The following is a 26,771-nucleotide window of genomic DNA, read 5'->3' as shown; positions in this document are numbered from 1 at the left end:
TGCGTTTGTTGTTAAGGTTACACGTTGGTTGTTAAGGTTACGGGTCAGTTGTTAAGGTTACGAGTCGGTTGTTAAGGTTACGAATCGGTTGTTAAGATTACACGTTAGGATTTATATGTATATATATTTTGAGTGACATGAATACTTTAGGCCACTTGGCCTAGTGGTAAAGTTTAGGAGTTTGGACAAGATGTTATGGGTTCAAACCCCTACAGTCATAATATATATTTAAGGGTCTTTGAATTCTAATAATATTTTTAGAATATTCGTTGTTAAGGTTACGGGTTTGTTGTCAATGTTACAGATTTGTTGTTAAAGTTACGCGTTTGTTGTTAAGGTAACCTTTGCAACGAATATTCTAAAAATATTTTTAGTATTCAAAGAGCCCAAGAGCCTTGTTGTCAATGTTACAGGTTTGTTATTATGGTTACGGGTTTGTTGTTAAGGTTACGGGTTTGATTGTTAATGTTACGAGTTGATTGTCAAGGTTACCTTAACAACAAACGCATAACCTTAACAACAAACCCGTAACCTTGACAACAAACCCGTAACCTTAACAACGAATATTTTAAAAATATTCGTTATTAAGGCTCTTGGGTTTGTTGTCAAGGTTACGGGTTTGTTATTAAGGTTACGCATTTGTTGTTAATGTAACCTTAACAACGAATATTCTAAAAATAGTTTTAGTATTCAAAGAGCCCAAGAGCCTTGTTATCAAGGTTACGGGTTTGTTGTTAAGAATAAGTGTTTGGTTGTTAATATTAGAGGTTGATTGTTAACGTTAATTTTACAACAAACACGTGACCTTGACAACAAACCCGTAACCTTAACAAGGAATTAGATGTGTCCATCCAGGCCGGCCGGGGCCCGGGCTGGGCCGGTTTATTTTTCTTTTAATTCTATTTAAATTTAAATCTATACTACTTCTAAAAGAGAAAACAAGTGTCAAAACTTTTGCATGCTCATTTTGCCTCTTTCAACTTGCTTAATTATAATTTTATCCTGAATTTCTACCTATTAATTCTTATTTTGCCCTTTCCTCTGCCGCTCCGACCCCCGCACCCCTCCTTGCCTCTTCATCTCTGATTCTTCCGTTTCTCAACTACTGAGAAACGGATAAATCCCCGCCATTCTCTGCCGCTCCACCTATCAGCCCCCCTTATGACTCTTCCGATCCTTCCTTTTCTCAACCCCCGCCCTCTGCCTCCTGCCTCTCCCATTCCTCTAATTCTTCCCACGGATACCACCAGCTTGGGGGGTGGGTAATACTGAGGATCCTCGAGGACTGTAATCAACAGGAGGCCCTCTTCTTGAAGCAGAACTCATGCCAGGGTCACGAGTCAATCGGCTTGTTTGAGATTGTCGTTCTTGTGCTGCATGTCCATGTACTTCTTCAATCTTCTTTGGACCTTCAACTTTCCTTCTCTGCTGCATCATATTTTTCCTCAAATCAATCACATCCCTCAGCATGAACCTTGATCAACGCCAGATCCCTGAAAACCAATATTGCATTATCTTGTAAATACTGACGCAAGAGGTAATTTGCTTTATTTTGTGAATTAAGTAGTAACACTTTGGAAATAGATTGTGTTTTGTTTGTATTTTGCATCCCTGGTGTGAAACTTCTGTTGAACTTATAATGGAAGAGTGAATGTGGTTACGGGAATATTTCAATGACATTATATTTAGTCCGTTTGGTTTCCTCTAATTTGTACTACTTTACTATTTCGTATGTTTTGCCGAGAATAACAAGAACAGATTGATCTCTTCTAATAGCCCATCAATGGTGTCATGCAAGATGTTGCTAAAATTATTCATTGATTTTTATAAAGAAATATTCATACTGTATCTCTTTTTCTTGGGTTTTTGTGCTTGGCATATTTTCACTTAAATTATCTGCATCCAATTTTTTGCACGTACACACTTTTTTGTAATGCAGTTTATTGTGTATTTGGACAAACTTGATCATATTATAAGCTTTTCTTTGTGTCTTATGTGCTATTGTCGGCTTGTTTGCATGTTGTTTCTGATGCCAAAGGTTACTACTTACTAGCATAGATATGGTGTAGGATATACTTGTAATTTCAAGTATCTGATTATGATTGCTCCCTTTTTCCCTTTTTATTCATTTGATTTTATAGTGATCTGCTTGTTTGTTTTAGTGAATTGCATTATCATGGTTAAATCTATCATGTTGGGGTTGTTTACTCATCTGAACTTTTATGTGATACCCTCCACGACATTATTTTGCTTATATCCTGTAAGTGAAAATTCTCTCATTGTTTTCTGCAAGTTGGGTATCTTCTTTTTCCTATTCGGAGCATTGTTACTCTGCTTCTTAGACTGATATCCAATTCAGGGAATTATTATGGTATTGCAGTATGCACTCTTAGTTTGATATGTACAAAACAATATATACATGGTTTTCAGTTGATTTTATCCAGGCTCAGTTTAAATCTTAATCATATAGCTCATTCTGGGTTTAAAGTGAAACGGTGATTCTAGAATGTGAAGTTGATTCATATTGATTGACATCTCTCCGCAGAAGCTTGGAAGTTTTGGAATAATGTAGAGTTAATAGAAGCAGAAACGTGAAGAAATGATTCAAGTCGAGAAGTTCAGTCATACATTATTGGAAACCCATCATATGTTTTAAACTCATTAGGAACTTTGAATTCACAAGCAAAAGACACTTGATCTAAAGTATTACAAATTGTTTAAAGTGTTAAAAATAATATGTGAATTGACCACATCTCCACACTACAAGTTGCTGACCAATTTTTCAAAAGCTGAGATCATTGATTCTGCCTTCAACTGTGGAAGTAAAACATGCGGAAGAAAAAAAAAACAAAATACTAAATGAGTATCATTAAGAAGTATATAACTGAATGGTATTTTAAGTAGTGAATTGTACTAACATTTAATTAAACTATGAGAAAAGATCTTGAACACACACACACACAATTATTCAAAAATTAAAAGAAAAGAATTTTCTTGGCATGGGAAAGGTACTGTAGTGATATCTTTAATCAGCTGAAAAATAGCATGGGGAAGGTATATCTTCCAGATACGCTATTTTCTTGGCATTCTCTTGTTATGTGAGAAAATAAATGATGGTGTTATCAAAAGTATTGGTCATACGCTATTTTCTTGGCATTCTCTTGTTATGTGAGAAAATAAATGATGGTGTTATCAAAAGTATTGGTCACTCAATTAGGTTTAGAATAAATAAATGATGGTGTTATCAAAAGTATTGGTCACTCAATTAGGTTTAGAATCAAATTGTTTTATTTTTCTTTTTCTTTTTTTTAGAAAAAATATCAAGTTATTATCTGTAGAGCATTTATCAGAAAAAATCTTCAAGGTTAACAAGAGCAGATTATTTTTGTTCAAATAAGCATAATATTTACTTCATGTGCTAAATTTAATAAGAATAATTAACCTTCTAATAAACAAGAGCAAAGGAATGTATTCATATATAGACTGACACTTGATTAGAGCTGTTTACTGAATTTGGACTGTGTAGCAGTTTCTCTAGCTAATTGCTCCAGTTGCCATTTTTTTAGAGAATTGTATATGCAATTGTAACTATTTATCTCACTAGACTTGTAGCCTTTCTGGCAGTCTAATTGCAAACTGAAGTCCATTGCGAAAGTGACCTACAGTCTATTTGATTTCATTTTTCCAATTTATTTTGCAACTGCAGAAAGTTTGCAGTTACAGCAAAACAGACAGTTGCAATTATAGCTGTTTTTTGGCAAATTTTATGTGTAGTTATAGATGCAGTTGAAGCTACAGTTATAATTGTTATGTGCGAGTTGGGAACAATTCTTTTGCAGTAAAGTTTATTCATTCCCTCCATAGTTATGTGATGAAGGATTGCGCTTGTTCATGTCTAAATTTCTTATGCACATGGAAAGCTTTGATAAGCCCCTTAAACTCCTGTGGTGAGGATCCTATCTCAAACTTCTTACTTAAAAATACTTGTAATCTTCATTTTCTCACTCTATTTCCACTCTTTGTCATCTGCCCTAGCAAATACTTCAAGGTCAAAACTGATGAGAAGAGTCAGAGTTCAAGGAAGAGGCAACACAAAGTTATATCCTATACTCACTTCAATTGTTTGTTGTATGGCATGTTGATCCATTTAGTTATATGACCTGATTTTTAATATTCTGATTTATTCGACAGGCTTCAACATTGTTTATGATATTGTTTATTCATTCTTTTCCAATTGACTAGGTTCACGGTTTGTTCTATTCCTGGTTATCGGTGATATGTATCTGGTTACTTGACTATCCAATCTTTATTGGAAGTATTACTCATTATGAGTTGAATATTTATTTTCCGAAATGGGTCGATGAAACAATTGAAATAGTATTCTTGCAAGTAACAGGTGCACATACATATTTCTTGATGGAAAAAGTTGGACTGATAATACAAGTTGGGACAATTGATGGAATCAATTTAGTTTAGTTTGATATTTAGTCAAGAGTTCAAGAAAGAGGCAATGCAAAGTTATATCCTACTCACTTCAAGTGTTTGTTGTATGGAAACTCTGTTGATCCATTTAGTTATATGACCTGATTTTTAAAATTCTGATTTCTTCGAACAGGCTTCAATATTGTTTTATGATATTGTTTATTCATTATTTCCAATTGACTAGGTTCACGGTTTGTTCTATTCCTGGTTACCAGTTATGTATCTGGTTACTTGACTATCCAGTCTTTATCGGAAGGATTACTCATTATGAGTTGAATATTTATTTTCCGATATGGGTCGATGAAACAATTGAAATAGTATTCTTGCAAGTAACAGGTGCACATACATATTCCTTGATGGATAAAGTTGGACTGATAATACAAGTTGGGACAATTGATGAAATCAATTTAGTTTGATATTTCTTGGTGTGCTTGTCCGAATTCTTATCATATTGTTTAAATTTTCATCATGGTTTGTTCTACTGAAGCTCAGCTGATTAATTCTTTAATTTCGCTTATTTGTTGGAGAATGCGTCTGATAGAGCTGCAATTTGGGGGAGAAGGGAATGCTCCATATATTTAATTTCTCCTTTATCAGGTAAAGAGTAGATTCTTGTGTTCAGCTCCTTCATTTTGTTCTGGCGTGCAATTTATTTATCAAAATGTTAACGTTTATATACAGTTTAAATGTCATATGGTGTGTTATGGTCATTAGTAGCGGAGATATAGAGAAACATTGCTTTGTTTGTTCTTCAGTTCTTAAGATATTAATATGAATACATTCTCATTTTGTTATTTCTTTTTGTTTAAGGAGAGGGGACATTAGTGTATGATTTACTTGCTCATGATATTTTATGCATCTTAATGACATTATTTCTCTCGTTTGATTGAGATATCATAAAGGAATCATGTGAAAATTATTAAATTGCCTCTTTTTCCTCAGTTTAATTGAAAAAGACTAAATTATTGTGCAATCAGAGACAAAAAGTAAATTCCACTGAGGTAGAGCGTATTAATTGCTGCACTAGCTCAAATTGCAATATCACTTTCCAACAAAAATTCTCATTGAACTTTTTGTAGTTTTGTATATTTATATTCAGAATATTATAGAATTGATGTAATCAAATTTTAGTAAACAATATAAGCAAAAAATTCAACTATAAAAATAGTCCGTCAGAAATTTTAAACCCAAGAGAAACCTTGAATGTTATTACAAACCTTGAATCCACAAGGTCTCATTACAAACACTTGAATCTTATTAGAAACCTTGAATCTACAATGGAAGATAAATAGAACAGCTAATGGACCTCATGATCACAGCTCCTAAATTATTCCCGATTGCAATTTAGTTTTTCAAAAGCCGGAATCATTGATTCCACCTTCATCTGTAGAAGAAAAACAAGAAAAAAAATACAAAATAAATTATATATTTGAGAGTATCAAAACATAACAACATGTAATTACAATGACAAAACATGAGAAAGAAACTTCAATATACTCGATACTCTATCTAATTTTGAATACTATCAATCTAAATTGACAATTTGAATTTCAAAATTAAAATTCTGTATCATTGGATGTGATCATTGTGATGTAATACATATTAACGACCTTAAAATAAAGAAAATTAAAATTCTGTATCATTGGATGTGATCATTGTGATGTAATACATATTAACGACCTTAAAATAAAGTTTTCAATGAATTCAGTGTGTTTTCGATCATCTATTAAGGGAGCAAAAAATTAAGCACCTTTATGATTATTTTTAAATGTTGATTTTAACAACGCAAGACACATACATAAAATATGTTGAAATCTTTCAAAAAAGATTAATTTTTATTATGTAGTAGATCATATTTTTAACAAAACTATTTTCAATTTTGCAATTCAAGAATCAAGTTTCTTTCCCTCTGAGTGTGTGCAGTTATGATATGCTACTATATATGTATTATGTAGCAAGCCGATAATATAGAGAAATGGAAAGAGTTTATTCATGATTAAATGTAATGTAGAGATATCTTAAATCATCAAATTGAAAATTTAGAATATAAAACGTATTACAAATTACACAAGAGGTAATTTGGCTTTCAACAATAAAGCTATGTTTGCGAGCTATCATGTTGACTCTTTTTCCTCTCATTGTATGTATATCGCCATGCTAATTTAATACTTTTCAGATTTGTAATGTGATGATGAATATTAGTTATTTACAGTTAAGATCAACTTACCTCTTCTTAATTATACAGTCATTTTTATCACGCGAATCATATATATGGTTGATTAGGTTCCTTCTCTATGGGCATTATCCTAAGTCTTGTGAGATAATTGTTAATTGGCATTCATCTTGTGTATTGTGTATAAGTTTAATGTATAATTATGGAAACATTATGGATTTTGACTTTTGTAGTTTCTTAATATGCATTACGTGCAACGCACGTATTGCATACTAGTTATAAAAAAAAGATAAAAAAATTAATAAAAAACAATAATTTTATTAATCACTTAAAATGACATAAATTACAAATAAAAAATTATAAAAATAAATTCTTTATTAATAATTAATAAATTATTTATAAATTACAAGTATAAATTTATTTTGGAATTCATCGTATCACAATAGATAAGTACATCCCAACTAGGTTTTTTTAAATTTCTTTTCTTTTCTTTTTTTTTGATAAAAAATGCTAAAAATTAGTTTAACATTATTATATTTTATATAATTATGTATTAGTATATACTTACAAATTATTATATAACTATATATTATATATACATATATTATATGTAAATATATTGTATATATTTATAAGTTATAACTTGAGAGAGAGAGAATCGCATAAGTAGCCGTTGTCCGTTGGGCTAATGAAGAAGAAGTAGTCGTTGTAATATATTATACTTATATATACTTATATACTAAGAGAGAGAGAGTATACACACATACACATATTATATATATATAAGAGAGAGTATACTTATATAAGAGGGAGTATACATATATAAGAGAGTGTATACTTATATATACATATATACAAAGAGAGCGAGTATATATATATACAAACATATATTATACATATATAAGAGAGTGCATACTTATATAAGAGAAAGTATACATATATAAGAGAGAGTATACTTATATATACATATATACTAAGAGAGAGAGAGTATATATATACATACATACATACATTATACATATATAAGAGAGAGTATTCTTATATAAGAGAGAGTATACATATATAAGAGAAAGTATACTTATATATACTTATACATATATATACTTATATAAGAGAGAGTATACTTATATATACTTACATACATACATTATACATATATAAGAGAGAGTATTCTTATATATACTTATATAAGAGAAAGTATACTTACATATACTTATATACTAAGAGAGAGTATATATATACGACATATTATACATATATAAAAATATATTATATATACATATATTATATATATATACATATATTATACATATATAAAAATATATTATATATACATATATTATACATATATAATACATATAAAAAAATAAAAAAATCACTATCTCGGGTTGGGCTGGGCCCGGGCCGAGCCTGGCCCGGAGCCCGGACTTGGCCCGGTTTTCCGAGCCGAGCCCCGGGCCAGGCCCGGGCCAGCGGGCTTTTTGGACACATCTACAAGGAATATTCTAAAAATATTTTTAGAATTCAAAGAGGCCCAAGGCCCATCAAAGATCCTTAAATATATATTGTGGCTGGAGGGGTTTGAACCCCTAACCTCTTGTCCAAACTCCCAAACTTTACCACTAGGCCAAGTGGTCCAAAGTATTCATGTCACTCAAAATATATATACATATAAATCCCAACGTGTAACCTTAACAACCGATCTGTAACCTTAATAACCAACTCGTAACCTTAACAACTGATCCGTAACCTTAACAACCGACCCGTAATCATAACAACCGACTCGTAAACCTTAACAACCGACACGTAACTGTTTGGGTCAAAAAACGATGTTTTCATTGTGATTGAATCTATTACAACTTTAATCGTTTACAATAAACTCAAATAAAAAGTTGATCTTTTTATAAGATCTCCTTATACAATGAAAATACAAAAGATACGACTCTTGTCAAACAGTGCAACGAAAGTTTATCATCGCTGCAGCGAGCTTGTTTGGGTCAAAAATCGATGTTTTCATTATGATTGAATCTATTACAACTTTAATCGTTTACAATAAACACAAATAAAAAGTTGATCTTTTTATAAGATCTCCTTATACAAAAAAAATACAAAAGATACGACTCTTGTCAAACAGCGCAACAGAAGTTTATCACCCACTGCTTGCGTGGGAGCTTTGCCTGTGTCGGGGACATTAATATCCGTGGACCGCCGCGGATCAGATCCGGTTGACAGATTGGTGATCAAAGCTCTTACTTCACGAAGGAAGTAATCACTATAGCGATGATCTCGACCAAGCGAGATCACGGCTCTTCTCGAGATTTAAGACCAAGCTTAAATCCGGAGGAATAGGGAACAAGTCTCAGATCTCTCAAACTCCACTCTTTATGCGCAGGAGATCACCAAGATCTACTAACCCTTGCTATAAATTCGTAGCTCCACTCTCCAATTCGGCAGTGTTTCACCCTCTTAATGTCCAGCCTCAGAAATGAGCACCCGAGCTCGTATTTATAAGCTTCGGAAGCAGGTATTTGGATAAGAACGAGAGATTCCTTCTTATCTTCAGTTGAAAACTGAATAACCACGGTATCAGATCAGTTGGAACGCTCAGGAACAAACAAATCCTAAGAAAAACCGTCAAAATCGAAACAGGATCAAATCTGGTCGAATTGCCACTTGGTGGCTCGGCCTGGCCGAGCGACTGGCCCAACCGGATCGTTTTGACGTGATCCGGCCGCTAGAGGCTTTCTTGGTTTTCTCGAGTTTGACTCGTTCCGTTGTTACGCGTATTTCATCGTTTCGTTGATCTGTACGTTGTTTTGGTGGCCGATGAGCGTGCGGGCCACTTGGTGGTGGTCGGTGAGCACGCGGGCCACTTGGTTCGCTGTTTCGCTTCATATGTTCATCGGCGTTGGATAATCCTCTTAGACTTAGATAATGACGTTCATCACCTTCTCTCTGTCTCGAGTTGTATTTGGAGACCTATAGGCAATTTTTGACGCCTACAGATACCCCCTCCAAAGAATTTCAGACTCGTTCTTTTATAGGGGAGTCTGGAATGATTTGGATAAGATAGGCCCTTTCCTCAATCTCGTAGAGGGACCTGTGAACTGCTTCAATTATTGACCTCTTCAGTCTTCAGTCTATTCAGTATTTTGTCCAATAGATGAAGTTCTTCTGGTGCTGCGTTTATCGTCTGACCGTTGTTGAAATCTTGGATTGAAGTTGATGCGTTAGTTTCCAAATTTAGCTCTTATCGTTGAGTTGACTTTGAACTGATCATCTTTGTCAAAAATTCATATCTGAATGTGATTGAACTCCCTGGAATCATCATTTGCCTTATTTTGGTGAAATTGTCAATGTGTCGACCAGCATCGGCCTTTACTGTAATGCATTGTCCGACGTTAACACGGTTTATACTCATACGTTTGCTGGAGTCTACACAGTTTAAGCTCTTAAGGTATTGGAGCGTGGCGGTCCGAAATGTTAGGGCTACATGACCAACTATTAAAATTGATTCATCTGCATGTGTGGATCTTATCCTGAAGTTTGTTGGATGCTCAAGTCATGAGACCAACTAATGAAGTTGATGCGTCAATGACTCGTATTTATAGAATTTTTGGTAAATTCTCAGCCATCAACGGGTTTGATAAGCCTTTACCGACTATCGTTTGAGTCGGGCTAGCACGCAGATTATTTAAATCCGTTCTGCATATAACGTTGTGCTAAAAGAGTTAACTCTTTTAGTGCTACGATATTGAATACGTAGACTTCGTCTTTCTCCTGTAAAAAGCCTAAACAGCAACGTGTATCAGACGTAGACTTAGGATTTTTGGCAAATCCTCAGCCTTCAACAGATTTGACATGCCTTTACCAATTACCGTTTGAATCGGGCTTGCATGCGGATTATTTAAGTCCATTCCGCATGTAACGTTATGCTAAAGGAGTTAACTCTCTTAGTGCTACGATATTGAATATGTAGACTTCGTCTTACTTACGGGAATAGACTACCCGGCAACGCGTGTTAGGCATTGACTCATCCCTGCTCAGGATTCGGGATAAAATTCCCCGTGTGTGTAAGGCACGGATTATGGTGTTATTAATAACAACCTGTCACAATGTCAAATATGTGGGTTTTTGTCTTTTTCACGGTAAAGAACTAACCAGCAACGCGTGTTAGTCATTGACTTATCCCTGCTTAGGATTTGGGATAATATTCCCCGTGCGTGTGAAGCACGGATTTTGGCGTTATGAATAACAACCTACCACAATGTCGAATATGTGGGCTTTTGTTCTTTTTATGGTTAAGAATTAACCGTAAATGCGTGTTAGGCATTGACTTATCCCTGTTCAGGATTCGGGATAAAATTTCCCGTGCATGTGAAGCACGGATTTTGATGTTATGAATAACAACCTACCATAATATTGAATATGTGGGCTTTTGTTCTTTTTACGGTTAAGAACAACCAGCAACACGTGTTAGGCATTGACTTATCCCTGCTCAGGATTCGGGATAAAATTCCCCATGCATAAAAGGCACGGATTTTTGTTGCTACGATAGTGAATACGTAGACTCGGTCGTTTTTATGGGAATGAACCACCCAGCAATGCAGGTTAAGCGCTGACTTATCCCTACTTAGGCTTGGGATAAAATGCCCCAGACTGGATTCTGGTATCTTTTTCAATCGGTGAAAGACTAAACCGGTAACGCGTGTTAGACATTGACTTATCCCTACTCAGGATTCAGGATAAAATTCCCCGTACGTGTTAGGCACGGATTTTAGGAGTTTGAAAAAAGTGGTGTCTTCTCTTGGTTCAAAGATGAACCCGATGCGGGAGAGGAAGAATTTTATATTCTATCTCCCTAAGCTGAAGGGGAAGAATTTTATATTCTATCTCCAATTGCAAAAAGGAAACTCAAAGTGAGATCTTCACTTCAAGAATCCGGGAAGGTGAAACTAAGAGTGGGATCTCCACTCCGAGAATCAAAAAGATTCAAATAACTCTAACTGTCGGAATGTTTGATTACCGAATTAAAGATGGATTTCTCGTTTATCGAGAGTGAATTATGGTTTTGGTCCTTACTGTAGGAAGGTTTGACCAAGTTTATCGAGAGTGAATTATGGTTTTGGTCCTTACTGTAGGAAGGTTTGACCAAGCGGGAGTTTAAGGTGATCCTAACTGTAGGAAGGTTTACTGTAGGAAGGTTTGACCAAGCGGGAGTTTAAGGTGATCCTAACTGTAGGAAGGTTTGATCACTTGGTTTGAAAGTGGACCTATCGTTCATTGGAGAAATCGAAAGGGGATTTTGGTTTTGGCCCTAACTGTAGGAAGGTTTGACCGAGTGGGAGGTTTGAGACGATTCTAACTGTAGGAAGGTTTTATCACTCGATTTGTGGACCTCTCGTTCATTGAAGGAATCGAGAGGAGATTTTGGTTGTGGTCATAACTGCAGAAAGGTTTAACCAAGTGGACAGTGGGAGTGGGTGTACAAATCACAGTAGGAGTGTTGATTTATACAAATCACTCAGTAGGGGTTCTTGGTGTCAAGTGATAAGGACTTAACATGAAGGGATTTGACAATTCGTTAAGGATTGACAGATCAAAATTCCAAGCATTATATCCGGACTCTAACCATGAAAGTGTTGAGTGCACGAACATAGCGGAAGTTTGAATGGATTAAACCGGAAAGAATTTTAGTGGACCCACTGTCAATTAATTTGATCAGTGAGGGATTTTATGGTGGAAGACTATGAGTCGTCAAACACCAATAGGAGTTTTATGAGGGAAGATTGATCCAACGAAGTGATCGAATCTCGTCTCAGCAAAAGAGTGTTCGGAAATCACAGTGGGGGTTTAGTGTTTATCACTTTGTTCGTAATAATCGGGTTATCTTTAAGAAAAATTACATGTAGCATTCTTTCAAGAACTTCCTGTTACATGAATTATCCACCCCAGCTTCCTTTGCGGAACTGGGTCTGACATTGTACTCAGTTACATGACCGAGTTATCCTTAAGAATATTACGTATAAAAAATTCCTAAGGAACTTCCCGTCAAAGGTAGGAAACAGTTTAGACTCGTATACTTATTGGAGTATTGAGAAGCAGTTTATACTCGTATACTCTTGGGAGTGTCAGAAGAAATAGTTTATACTGTTATACTTGTCGGAGTATTCATTCGGCTCAATTTAGCGTTATAACGCCAGCTTTAACCAAGGTTTGGATGCTATTCTTGAGAGCGAAGCAAGCCTTGGTGAGATAAAGGATCCTCCTGTGGTATGCGCAATACTTTGGATCCGAAATGTTATCAGCTTCCTCCTGATTTGTGATAGGTGGAAGCTTGATCTTGTTGTTTTTAAGGAAAGATTTGAAAATGGCTGGAACGTCTTCGTCCTTGAAAGAGTACTCTTTTTGGAGTCTCGAATCCGAAGTCTTTTGTTGTCTCCGGGATTGTTGTTGTGATGTTTGATTAGCATCAACAGCTGCTGCAGGTGTCTTCCCTTTACCACGGGAGGCGAAGCTTGAATTTATAGGGTTAGCCTTCGGTTGGCTTCTCTCGGCTTGCTTCCTTCTGAGGAAGCGTTTGGCCCGCTCTCCGCGCACCTTCAACTCTTTCCAGGTGTTGGACGGCGCTACTCCTATAACTTCTAACACGTCCAAGGAGAGGTTGTTGTGACAGGTTTGGAGGATGAAGTCCTCCGTGATCGGATCTCGGCAGTTCATCGCCTTATTCCGGAAGCGTTTGACGAAGTCGTCGACTGTCTCGTCGTCTTTTTGCTTCTCATCGAAATGTGTTCTGATTGACACCTTGGCGTCATCATCAAAGAAATGAACGAGGAACAGATTCTCCAGGTCATCCCAGTTGTTGATGCTTGCAGACTTAAGATGGCGGTACCAATCAAAGACGGACCCGCGTAGGGTGCCGACGAATGACCGAAACATCAAGGCTTCATTACTGGAGACCATGTCCAAGTGGGACTTGAAGTAGATCAGATGTTGAGTAGGGGAGCCTTTCCCGTCGAATGGCGTGAAGTTGATCAGGTTGAACTTCGCCGGGTACGGGATCGAATCCCACTTTCTTGGGTAAGGACACAGAATTCTGGTCTTCTTTACCTCTCGATCAGACATCAGTGCATTGACTTTTCTCTCTAGATCCTTCATCTTTTCGTCCTCATCTGTATCATGCTTCGGACGATTTGTGAGAGGAACAACAGGGCCACCCCCAGTGTTGTCATCATTGGTGGGACCACCCCCGGTGTTATTATCTTCAGTGGGACCACCCCCAGTGTTCTGATCAACGGGAGGGTTCTCAGCATTGAGACATTCATCCACATCTGAATCGCTACCTGCTTAGTCAGCAAGGTTGCGACGGCTGGATTCACCGAACTGATTAGACAGAGCCCGAATTTGTTGGTCATGTTCTTCCCTCATCCGTAGCATAGTCATTTTCATTTCAATCTTGAATGCCTCTTTCTGCTTGGCTAGAGCATCCTCAAGAATTTTGGCGATTTGCTCGGTGTTGATCATGAACACTTCGCGGGATTGTCCCGGACTGGATACCGTATTATCAGAAGCGATTGCTGAGTTAGTATCTGATGCTTCATCATCTGAGGATAACCCTCTCTGCATTCTCTGGTAGTCCCTGCGTCTAGTGGTCTCTGCGCGTAGCCTAGTCAGACGATGCTATACGAGGGGGTCGGAGCTAGAAGGTCGAGTTGACTTTCCCTTATCAGACATATTTATTGTGACTTCTGGAAGTTCGTCACCTTGAACGGCCGATTGTTTCTTACGGAAACATCTTGGCTTGGACTTAGTCGCTCCGTTAGATATTCTCTCAAATACCGAGACCCCCCGCGGAACGGTCTTGGGGCAACTACACGCTGATAATACTGCCTTAATAATCTTAGTACACGGACAATGAAAGTCCATCTTCTGGGAATCTCTCTTTCGAGATCTGTTCATACCCCCAACCCGATAGTACAACTCATCGGCATGATGATCGGAGCAATCTATCGCGTGTTGGCACGATTTCTCATGTATAAGGTCGTCGTCTGACGAACACGTTTCCTTCTGAGGACTTGTTGCCTTGATGGCGTTCTCAAGAGTCACGTATTTGGAGCTACGCTTTTGGGAGCACGAACTCTTGACGAGCTCTTGGACTTCAATTCTTCGTCCGAGGCGGTCAAGTGCAGGGGTTTTCCTATTATAGGAGGGCTCTGACTTGTTGCGAGGGTGTGGGCGACCCCCAGCTCAAGTGGTTGCTCGGGGTTCAGTCACCGGACCCAAGCGTTCTTTGATCGAAACTTTGCCTTGATCCTCGTGCAAAGGACTCAGGCGATCTGTCATCCTCATCTTGAAACGGGACAAGTCTCCGTGGTCGTGAAGCTTCATCGGAAGTGCGGAATTCATCAGGACAGAAACAGGGGCTGTCGAAGGCTTAAACGGGACTGCGGGAGGTGAACCGGGTGCGAACTGAACCGAACCGTGTGCGAACCGGACCGAACCGGGTGAGAACCCCACTTGGTGGCTCGGTTTGGCCGAGCCACCAAATGGTGGTTCGCGCATTCTGACAGTTCCGGGCATTGTTTGACTTTTTATCGATGTCGTTTCGGACTTTGGTTTCCAGACTTTGCGTGGTTTCTGTGGCCTCTTGATCATCTCTTTTTTTTCAACTTCTGCGCTTCTTGTACAAGAATTCGTGCATGCGCAATCAAGGCGCGACGCTTCTGAATGCGCTCCTTGAGGGTTGAGCGGGTCCGTTTGACTTGGATCCACTCATTCGCTATTGGTTTGGAGGAGAGACCATTTATTTGCTGCTGGGGCACTCGGTGCCTTCTACGTTTCAGATCCATCTCATAGCCAATCTCGTCAACAGGTTCCAAAGACTTAGCAAGTCGGCACGTAAGTCGTTGCGCTGCCTTTGGCGTGCCCTCTTTGATAAGGTTGGCGTGCCTTCTGCGATTGACTCCTTGACAGAGGAATGGTCCAGATCTGTAGATCTGGGCTCGTTGGAGGCTGGAGGGGCTTTGCAAGGCGAGATTTCAATGGCAACACAAGCCTTGATCTTCCTGCACTTGCGAGGGGCAGAGGATCTGGAGGAGGAGGACGACAAATACTCCTCGAACTTCAGTTGGTCGAATTCGTACTCGACCACTTCTTAAACCGGGATCTGGATCATTGGTTGCGACACGACAGCTTCGGTAGCGAAGCTGTTGGCTCCCACTGTGGTCGCCAGCTTGTTTGGGTCAAAAATCGCTGTTTTCATTGTGATTGAATCTATTACAACTTTAATCGTTTATAATAAACTCAAATAAAAAGTTGATCTTTTTATAAGATCTCCTTATACAATAAAAATACAAAAGATACGACAAGTTGATCTTTTTATAAGATCTCCTTATACAATAAAAATACAAAAGATACGACTCTTGTCAAATAGCGTAACGGAAGTTTATCACCTGTTGCTTGCGTGGGAGCTTTGCCTGTGCCGGAGACATTAATATCCGTGGACCGCTGCGGATCAGATCCGGTTGACAAATTGGTGATCAAAGCTCTTACTTCAGGAAGGAAGTAATCGCTGCAGCGATGATCTCGACCAAGCGAGATTACGGCTCTTCTCGAGATTTAAGACCAAGCTTAAATCCTGAGGAATAGGAGACGGGTCTCAGATCTCTCGAACTCCACTCTTTATGCGTAGGATATCACCAAGATCCGCTAACCCTTGCTATAAATTCGTGGCTCCACTCTCCAATTCGGTAGCGTTTCTCCCTCTTGATGTCCAGCCTCGGAAATGAGCACCCGAGCTCGTATTTATAAGCTTCGGAAGCGGGTATTTGGATAAGAATGAGGGATTCCTCCTTATCTTCAGTTGAGAACTGAATAACCACAGTATCAGATCAGTTGGAACGCTCAGGAACAAACAAATCCCAAGAAAAACCGTCAAAACCGAAACAGGATCAAATCTGACCGAATTGCCACTTGGTGGCTCGGCCCCGGATCGTTTCGACGCGATCCGGCCGCCAGAGGCTTTCTTGGTTTTCTCGGGTTTGACTCATTCTGTCGTTACGCGTATTTCATCGTTTCGTTGATCTGTACGCTGTTTTGGTGGCCGATGAGTGTGCGGGCCACTTGGTGGTGGCCGGTGAGCACGCTGGCCACTTGGTTCGCTGTTTCGCTTCATGTGTTCATCGGCGTTAGATAATCCTCTTAGACTTAGATAATGGCGTTCATCACCTTCTCTCTGTCTCGAGCTGTATTCGGGGACCTATAGGTAATTTTTGACGCGTACAGTAACCTTCACAACCCATAATCTTAACAGCCCATAATCTTAACAACCCATAACCTTAACAACCAACCCTATCCTCCACAACCAACTCCGCCCCGCCGCCGTCGTAGGCCTCTTTCAAGACTTCCTAGGTTTGCTTTGCTTAAGATGACCTCAAAACAAGTTAAAATTCAAATACTAGCGGAATAAGGTTTGTAGAATATTGTAGCCATCATCAGCTCCATGCAAAAATTTCCCACCATCAGTTCCGTAAAAAATTTCCCCACTTAAAAAACATCATTAATTACTCCGGGAGAAAGCCCAAAAAATTTCCCACTATCGTCGACGTCCCCGGCAACGGTCAGCCCGTAGCTCCTGAGGAAGCAGTCCAGCTCCCGCTCCAACATCGCCTCGTACTACGCGCGTGTGTACCGTGAGTAATACAACGACATCTGAAAATAGCTGCCCTCGCATCTCTCCTTCCTAAATTTTCACCACCGATGTCAACGCCGTCGATGTCGATGCCGATAAAAAATTTTGTAGGGAACTAGAAAAATTCCCCCCCAAAACCGAGTTGAAATCATCACAGTAACATCATAATAAAGAGAGAGAGAGAGAGAGAGAGAGAGAGAGAGAGAGAGAGAGAATGATATTATGGTCTTCACATATTTTAATCTCTTGGCTTTGTATTTTGGGGGCTCAGAGAATAAAAATGTTACTTTTGGGGGGGCAAAGCACTCCTTAAAAAAGTCTTAGGGGTGGAAGACACGTTTTCTCCTATTTTAGGGGCTGAAAGCATTTTCCCCTAATAAAATAAAGAGAGAGAGAGAGAGAGAGAGAGAGAGAGAGAATGATATTATGGTCTTCACATATTTTAATCTCTTGGCTTTGTATTTTGGGGGCTCAGAGAATAAAAATGTTACTTTTGGGGGGGCAAAGCACTCCTTAAAAAAGTCTTAGGGGTGGAAGACACGTTTTCTCCTATTTTAGGGGCTGAAAGCATTTTCCCCTAATAAAATAAATTGTGTTGAAACTATAAAATAAATTGTGTTGAAACTATGTCACTTTCACACTTTTATTTTTTAATCGCATGCAAATCAAGGAAGCTGAGATTAAAACTATTAAAACCTAGATGGGTACCAAATCACATATGGACATACGATATTGTGCTTCATCTATAACTGTAACTTTTGGATCCGAACCCATATTCGAATTTTCTTTTTGAAACTAAATGAATTTAAATGCTTCCTTGAACCTAATGAATTGCATTTAAACACTAAAATACATGATTCCAATTGGTTTGATTCAAATAGTCTGGGAATTTTTTATTAAAGAGTCGCCTATATTTTGACTAAAAAAATTTATTAACTATTCAAAATCTTGTCTTCACAAAATCTATGCATGTATTATTAACATCAACTAACAAATTTGACATAGAAATCATATAGAAACGTATGTGCTTATGTTACACATATGCACACAAACTCGCGTACATACACACATACAGGCATGCATGGACAATCTTTCATGCACATGAATGAATTGTTGGGCTCTGATACCATTTGTTGCGCGCTGCGGAAGCTAAACAACCAAACCAACGTGCTACGAGAAATCAAATCAAACGAACGTCGAGAGAAGGTCAAACGAACCAAATCAATGTCACAAACACAAACAACCAATTTTAACGTGGTTCGGCAAGTTGCCTACGTCCATGGGGCAAGAAGGGGATAATGTTTTTCACTAAAACTCACCAATTAATCTTACTAACAAATCTCTAATTAATCTTACTAACAAATCTGAGATTATAAATCACTCAAACTCACCAATTAATCTTACTAACAAATCTCTAATTCTCTCCAAACAAAACCCTAACCAATTTTAACGTGGTTCGGCAAGTTTTTTTTTTTTAATCTTTATTGAATTTGGAGATGATGGACGTCTAGAAGAACTAATAAATAAAGATACAAGTGGCTAGATCAAATTCACACACAATGTCTAATGACAAATCACCCCTCCCCCAGACAAGCAAATCTCATGTTAAATTATAAAACTTTGTTTTTCAAAATTTTCTTCAAGTTTTTATTGCAATGAAAATCACAACTCATATATAATAAGGATACGAGAGCGTTTCTCTATTAAAGCCAAATCATGATCTAATCAGACAAATTCTACTGCAATTTAGAATCCAAATTAAACAATTATATCCTAAGAATCTAGATTCCTCAATCTAATCAAATACCCTATCTAAAAGAATAAATGAATTTTCAAGAAATGAAGTCAAGAAGAATGTTATTGTAATCACAATATTCTAATATGAAAATTGATTTTAAAAGTCTTACTATGTAATGATGTTCAAATACTAATCAACAGCCTAGAAATATTATACATTATCATATTTAATCGATAATTTTGTGGACCCCCTACCCAAAAAAAGAATTTTGGCTTCGCTAATAACGTGCGCTATCTTATTTTACTTGTTTAGTAGACCTAAAAAACATTTTTCTTTTAAATGACGGTACAAATCGAATTTGAATCAATATTTAAGTGAACAAAAAATGCGTACAACTTCACTACATGGTTTTCCTCTGAACAAGTTGACTTTCCTTGCTAAACTTATCCAATGTACGCTACAAAGCTTTACCGGGAAAAAACCATTTACATTCTCAAATCATGGACTTACGTAGGATAACCTCAAGTTATAAATTCTTGATCAGTAAAATAAACCACTTATATTTCTCAATTGATGACCGAGGGGATATTTATCTTTTAATTGAATCTGCGGAGGGCAAAAAGTTGATAATAAGGGTTATAATTGGACAAAACTTGATTAAAAAAATTACATTTTTTTGGACAGAATGATGCAAGATTTTACTTCTTACTGAAGAAATTCTACAAAATTATTGTGGGTGCTGAGAAACAAACAACGAATCCTAAAGCCCTTAATAGCAGAAAGAAAAGAAGAGACTTACGAATCCCATGAGCTTGTTGTTGAGGGTTTTAGAGCCGGCGGCGATGGCGTAGGTTAGAGCGATGGAATGCTAACGTACACTGCGAACTTGGCGATTTCAAAAGGGCTGTGCTATTTGACTCGCGAGTTGGGCAACTCGCGCCCAACTCGCAGTCACTGAGTAGGGGGGTGGGCCCCACAAAGCTGTGGGGCCCACCCTCCTACTCAGTGACTGCGAGTTGGGCGCGAGTTGCCCAACTCGCGAGTCAAAAAGCATTTTTGATTTCAAAAACCCTTTTGACTTTCCTAAAGCTGACATTTTTCTTCTCCTTCTTCTATTTATTTATTTATTTATTTTTATTTTTATTTTGCTAGTAGTAATAGGTGTATTACTCTTTTCATACTACTCTTCTATTTCTTATAGTTCCAAAAGTAGTAGAAACTCTGTAGTTCTTATCTTTTTCCTTTTTTTCTGCCCCGCTAATGTCTTCTCTCAAGGAGGAACACAAACTTGAGTAGTCTACACAGTATAAGGTTAATTAAACTAAACTCCCATGAACTTTTAGCATTTGTAGCAAACCCTATGAACTTTCAAAATCATACTAAATCCTGATAACTTTTCTTTTTTTCAAAAAAACATCTAATAACTTTTTACATTTCGTAGACAACCCCATTTATTAGAATTAGACAAAAAAACATAAAAGGCACTTTGAAAGTTATTAGAGGGTTAGTGCAATTTACTCAAAGGATATTGGGAGTTTTCTTAAAAAAAATTATTGGGTATTAGTGTGATTTTAAAAGTTCATAAGGGCTTACTATAAAATGCTAAAAGGTCATGGGGATTTAGTGTAATTTACACGCTCTATGTACATGCGCTTAGGGGTGGTAAATGATCGAATCGAATCGAATACTAAGGTGTTCATGTTTGTATTTGTTTAAAATTATCGAATTCGAATGCGGACTCTAATATTCATATATCTAGTTTTTCGAATTTGAACTCGAATACTTGGTATTTGATAAATATTCATGAATATTCACGAATACTTATCGAATATCAAAGTATATTTATTTCACTAAAGAGTTTAATTTTTAAATAGTATTAAAGTTCATAAATAAAAATTATTTCTTTATAATATATGATGTATATATATTTAAATCAAAATTTTAATTAGAAAACATATTTAAGATTATTTAAGTCTTAAAATCAATTTATAAAACTTACGTAGAAATGGTAAGTGGGTTAAAAATATGACATTATATGTGCAATAATACAAATAATAAGTTGTGATCAAATTTTAAACAAATATTTAATAGACAAACGAATCGAATATACATCTGGTTAAATTATATTCGTTTTTTTTTGTCAATGAAGATTATATTATCATTTACCAAATCTGTAAGTTTTTTTGTACATCAAGAATCTCAAAATTGAGAAATCAAAAAGAAGAAATGCACAGCAACACTTGTTACATTTTTCATAGAGAGAGCATCCACTCTCTATTCTCCATCAAAGTGTTGTTGTTAAGAACTATAGAAAAAATGTCAAATTTGATGTCTCTCACCAACTGATCAACCCCTCGACTTTTCTTCTGGAATATCCTCATGTTTCTTTCAATCCACAATTTGTATATAGTTGCATTCAGAGCCATTCTTTTAACCTTCTGTTTGAATCCTTTACCCCTCAAGCTTTTGTTGTACCACTCTAATAGTATTTCCCAGTTACAGGTTTTCCATTTAAATTCCAACCAGTCCATGATCTTATTCCATACTTCTTTCGAGTATACACACTCAAAGAACAGGTGGTTCCTTGACTCCAATCCAGAACAATCACATAAGCAACATTGATTGTTTTGAACAATCCCTCTCCTTAGCAATTTGTCCAGTGTAAGCAGTCTGCTTTGAACAGCCAACCAACAAATGAAAGATTGGTTCTTAAGTAATTACCATGAATCCACTTGATCCATAGTAACTCCTTATTTATATGAATAAACCATATATTCTTTAATGCAGCAGCAGCATTCCAGATTGAAGCTGAGAAAATACCAAGTCCTCCATATTTTTTACCTGTGCATATTTTATCCTAAGAGACTAGCAGAATTCTGGCATCACCCCATAAAAAGTTCCTGCACATATCATCAATCCTCTAGAGCACACTGGTTGGTAAGATATAGCTTGAAGTCCAAAAAGTTTGAATACCAAGAATTACACTCTTAAGAACTTGAAGTTTACTAGCATATGATAGATTTTTGAATTTCATCCATTTTTGAAACTGACTAGTAATTTTTCTAAATAAAGGACTACAATCCACAAAAGATAGCCTTTTACTTATTCGAGGCATACCCAGGTATCTGATGGGGAATGTACCTTCAGTAAAGCCAAGAAGAGAGTTAATTGAAGCTTTGACAGAATCTTGGACACCACCATAAAAAATACAAGATTTATCAGCATTTTCTTCAAGGCCAGATACTGCACTAAAATCCCTGATACATTGGTGGAGCTTCATAATGGTTTGCAGGTCACCCTTTCCAAACAGAAGCAAATCATCAGTAAAGATGAGGTGAGTAATCTTGAGTTTTTTACATTTGGGATGAAATTTAAACTGATTATCACTCTTCAATCTGTCCAATCTTCTTGAGAGATATTCCATGCCAAGAATGAAAAGATACGGGGATAGAGGGTCCCCTTGTCTGAGCCCTCTTTGTCCATTGAAATAACCATGTAAGGATCCATTCAGAGCAATGGAATATTTAGAAGATGTTATGCAGGACATTATCCAATCAACCATAACTTTAGGAAACCCCAGGCCTAACAGCATATGTTTCAAGAAACTCCAGCTGATAGTATCGAAGGCTTTTCTAATATCTATGTTGAGCAGAACTCTGGGAGATATACTCTTCCAGTTGTAGCCCTTAACTAGTTCATGAGCCAACAAAATATTACTAGATATTTGCCTACCTTCCACAAAAGCACTCTGTGCATCATTGACAAGATACCCCATGACTGGTTTAATTTTATTAACTAGAATTTTTGAGATAAATTTGTAGAGGCAATTGCAACATGAGATAGGTCTGAAATCAGTTGGGGTTTTTGGACAGTTTACCTTTGGAATCAGAGTAATAGATGTTGAGTTGATAGTCCCCAGCAGCTTTCCAGAATTGAAGAATTCCATAATTGCTTGAGTAACATCTTCACCTATGATACTCCAAGCTCCTTTGAAGAAAGAAACACCATATCCATCTGGTCCTGGAGCTTTATCATCAGACATTGAGAAAATGGCTTTTGTAATTTCATCTTTAGAAACGGGAGATGATAGAGCTTTAATATGAGTATCTTTCAGACAAGGGCCAGATTTGATAATACTGATATCAGGGACTGCAGTAGAATGAGTTGTACCAATTTGATTTTTGAAGAAAGATAGCAATTCATTTATAATATCTTCACCATCAGTAATACGTTGTCCCATATTGTTATAGAGGGCCATCACTTTATTATGATGTCTATTAGACTTGATTATAGAGTGAAAGAAATTAGTGCATTTATCCCCATGGACATTCCAAGCAATTCTTGCCTTTTGTTGGTAAAAGGATAACTCACAGTTCAGAAGCTTGTTGAATACTGAAATGCATTCTTTTTCATGTTTGATGAACTCTGGATTTAGAGGAGCAGCCTGCAGACTTCTTTGAGCTTCTTCCAATTTATGCCATGCTCTAACAACCTGTTCACTGATATTATTGAAGTTTTTCTTATTCAGCTCTTTAAGCTCTCCCTTAAGATGCTTGAGTTTTGAATATACAGCAAACATCTTAAAACCTCTGATCTTGGTTTTCCAGATACCAGAAACTGTTGGTAAAAACTTATCATGATTAATCCACATTTTGAAAAACTTGAATGGTTTTTTTCCTTGTATTTTATCTTCCTTAATAGTAATCAGGGCTGGAGAATGATCAGAAAAGCTTGGAAGTAGATATTCTGCTTGACTTGAATTGTAAAGATTAATCCATGAGTCATTAGCTAATGTTCTATCCAATCTGCTCCAAACTCTAGACACAGGATCTTGTTTATTATTCCAAGTATAGTAGCATCCAATAGTTTTCAGCTGAGAAAGATCACAGTCTTTGATAAAATTGGTGAAATCCTGTGTATCTGCATCAGTAAGAGTGACTCCTCCTAGCTTTTCTTCATCACTAGTGACAGAGTTGAAATCACCACTAAGAAGCCAAGGAGTATTTCCAATAAGAATTTGAATATCAGTAAGCTCAGCCCATAGTTGTTTCCTTTTTTCCAGTTAGTTGAAACCATAGATAGAGGAAATAAAACAATTTAAATTTCCATCCAAAGATTTCACTGCACATGTTATGTGCTGATCAGAATACCTGACAATATTAATATCCATGACATTAGGATCCCAAAGTATCAATATTCTAGTTTTACCAAATCTTCTCACATTTGATATCCATTTCCAGTATTTTGCAATTTTCTTTGTACATGTTTGCAACATATCCTCCTTTATCTTTGTCTCCAGCAGAGCTATAAAAGATATCTGGTATTGAAAAATATGATTTTTAACCAGATGTTGTTTTGAGGACTTATTCAGTCCTCTCACATTCCATATTGAAAAGTTCATATTTCACTACAATCTCCTCTATCAATTGTAGAGGGATCATTATTCAAATAGCTCAGATGAGAGAAAAGGTTAGCAGGAGCTTTTCCCTTACTTCTTTGTATCTGAATCCAAGGATTAACAGCAGGTGTAAGATTTGATTGGTAAACACCATCTTTTAACTGATGAGCATGCACAACATGCACAGACCTCTGTTCATCAACATCACTGCTCCTCTTTGATTGCGTTCTTTGATTTTCATTTGTTTCAGCATTCACCAGATTATCATGCATAAGAACAGATTCCTGTGATACCTGCAAAGATTTTTGTTCAAGAGACCTCATCTCTACAGCTTCTTTTTTTTTTTGTAAAACAGATTTCAAATGAACTGAATTTTGTACACTGCTAGTACCAATATCAGCATTAGTTTTTCCCTCCTGCTGGATTACAGGTTTTATGTTTTGCTTAGGGATCCATTTCTGAACTCTAACTTTTCTCCTGCATAAACTTGATTCATGTCCAACCATTCTACAAAATTCACACCATCTTGGCTTGAACTCATAAATCACTTTTTGAGTGAAAATAGACTCATTCGGCCCCTGAATTGAGATACTATCAGGAAGAGGAGCAGGCATTGTGACTTCAACGAGGACCCTAGCATAGGCAAGCCTTTGCCTAGTAGCTGTGAGTTTATCAATAGAGATAGGCTTTCCAATAATACTAAAAATTTTGCTAATTGCCTTAGCATTCCACAAGTTAAGCTTTAACCCTGGGAGTTGAATCCACATAGGGTAAACACACTCCTTCATTCTATCAATATCTTCATCAATAGCCCAAGTCTTTAGGAGTAGAGGCCTAGAGCCAAAAAACCAAGGACCTCTTCCAAGTATATCACACATTTCTTCTTTATTTTTGAATTTGAACAGAAAAACACCAGCCTTGAGAATACTGATTTCAGGAACTGCAAATGAAGCCCAAACTTTTTGCACATAAGATTCCATTGCTTTATATCTGACATTTAGTCCCATAACTTGCCCAATGAGAGAGAATAGCCAAAAAGAAACACCCTCATTCCATTCATCATCCCCAAATGTTACCTTATCCTTAGTTTCAGGCGGCATAAAGTCCAATTCAAAACCATGACCTGGTTTCCTGTTGTCTGTAAAAAAACTTGCCCAAGTTTTCTTAGCATTTCCAGTATTATTCATAGACTCATCATTAAGAGGAGGAAAAATTGCTTTTCCTTTATTAGAAACATCTCTATTAGAATCAAAATCAGACGAAGCATCTCTATTAGAATCAATTTCAACAGTATCCGTAATTTTCTCTTCAGGATTCAATGAAACAGTAACCAGATCTATTCCAGATTTAGGGAGCATAGGATCGGAAACTAAAATACTCACAGATTTTGAAGATTTAGTCAATTCATCAACCAAATTAACTTCATCAGCCCACGAAACTCTGCTGGAACTCAGATTTTGAAGATTTAGTCAATTCATCAACCAAATTAACTTCATCAGCCCACGAAACTCTGCTGGAACTCTCAGGTCCACTAACAGAGTTCAGCATCAACCAAATTAACTTCATCAGCCCACGAAACTCTGCTGGAACTCTCAGGTCCACTAACAGAGTTCAGCAATCGAGATATCAACTGAGGAGTTGCTTGCGATTGATAAGAATCAATAGAGTTGAGGATTTCCACCATTGATTTCTTCATCTTCTCTCCCTTTGGCCCCGTTGAGCCCATAATACTTGAAGCAGAATCTTCTTCATCTTCAAAGAAACTTGTATCAGATTGATCACCGGAGCTTTGCAAACTACAATTAGATGCTCTCAAACCAATATTAAAGATTTTTCTCCCACTTTTCTTCTTCTTTTTTGCCATCTAGATCTAAGCGGGGGCGAAATTTAGCAGAGCAGAAATCGCCTGCTAAAAGATGCCATGCAGACCGCTACTTTGTATTCTTTGTTGCTTAAATTATATTCGTTAATAAACTCAAATACTAAAAAATATTCGTTCAGTGATAAATGAACTATCGAATCGAATATGATGGAATAGTTATTCGAACAATTATCGAACCATTTATTAATTATTTGGTTCATTCCCACCCCACCTGCGCTCATTCTTGAGCAAAGCAGAACGGATCTATATTCATGGGCCATGATAGTGACAATTTGTGCCTAATTGTGTTTCCTAGTTCTTGGGCTACCTCATTTGTTGGTGACCGTTCTTGACTCGTAGCAACCGGCAAGTGTAGACCCTACGTTAATAAGTGTCATATTCTGCTATATTTAATACTTTTCCGATGAT

At 37.0% G+C, this 26,771-nt stretch overlaps 1 protein-coding gene and 1 long non-coding RNA gene across 2 annotated transcripts; one reads left to right on the top strand and one right to left on the bottom strand.

The window, feature by feature from the left end:
* LOC109850619 lies at positions 3,143 to 4,223 on the top strand. Its single transcript, XR_002249478.1, has 2 exons — positions 3,143 to 3,217; positions 3,270 to 4,223. It is a non-coding gene; the product is annotated as an uncharacterized LOC109850619 (long non-coding RNA).
* Positions 21,563 to 26,345, bottom strand: LOC109847811. The gene is made up of 6 exons (XM_020417051.1): positions 26,018 to 26,345; positions 24,495 to 25,850; positions 24,234 to 24,387; positions 22,225 to 24,134; positions 21,805 to 21,924; positions 21,563 to 21,726 (listed from the first exon to the last, which is right to left on the bottom strand). The coding sequence occupies exons 1-6, from the start codon at positions 26,343 to 26,345 to the stop codon at positions 21,563 to 21,565; spliced, it is 4,032 nt and encodes a 1,343-aa protein (XP_020272640.1).

Source organism: Asparagus officinalis, chromosome 7 (assembly GCF_001876935.1).
Source record: "Asparagus officinalis chromosome 7, Aspof.V1, whole genome shotgun sequence".
Classification (NCBI taxonomy): domain Eukaryota; kingdom Viridiplantae; phylum Streptophyta; class Magnoliopsida; order Asparagales; family Asparagaceae; genus Asparagus; species Asparagus officinalis.
The sequence above is the reverse complement of the archived record's forward strand: the minus strand, read 5'-3'. Positions and strand labels throughout refer to the sequence as shown.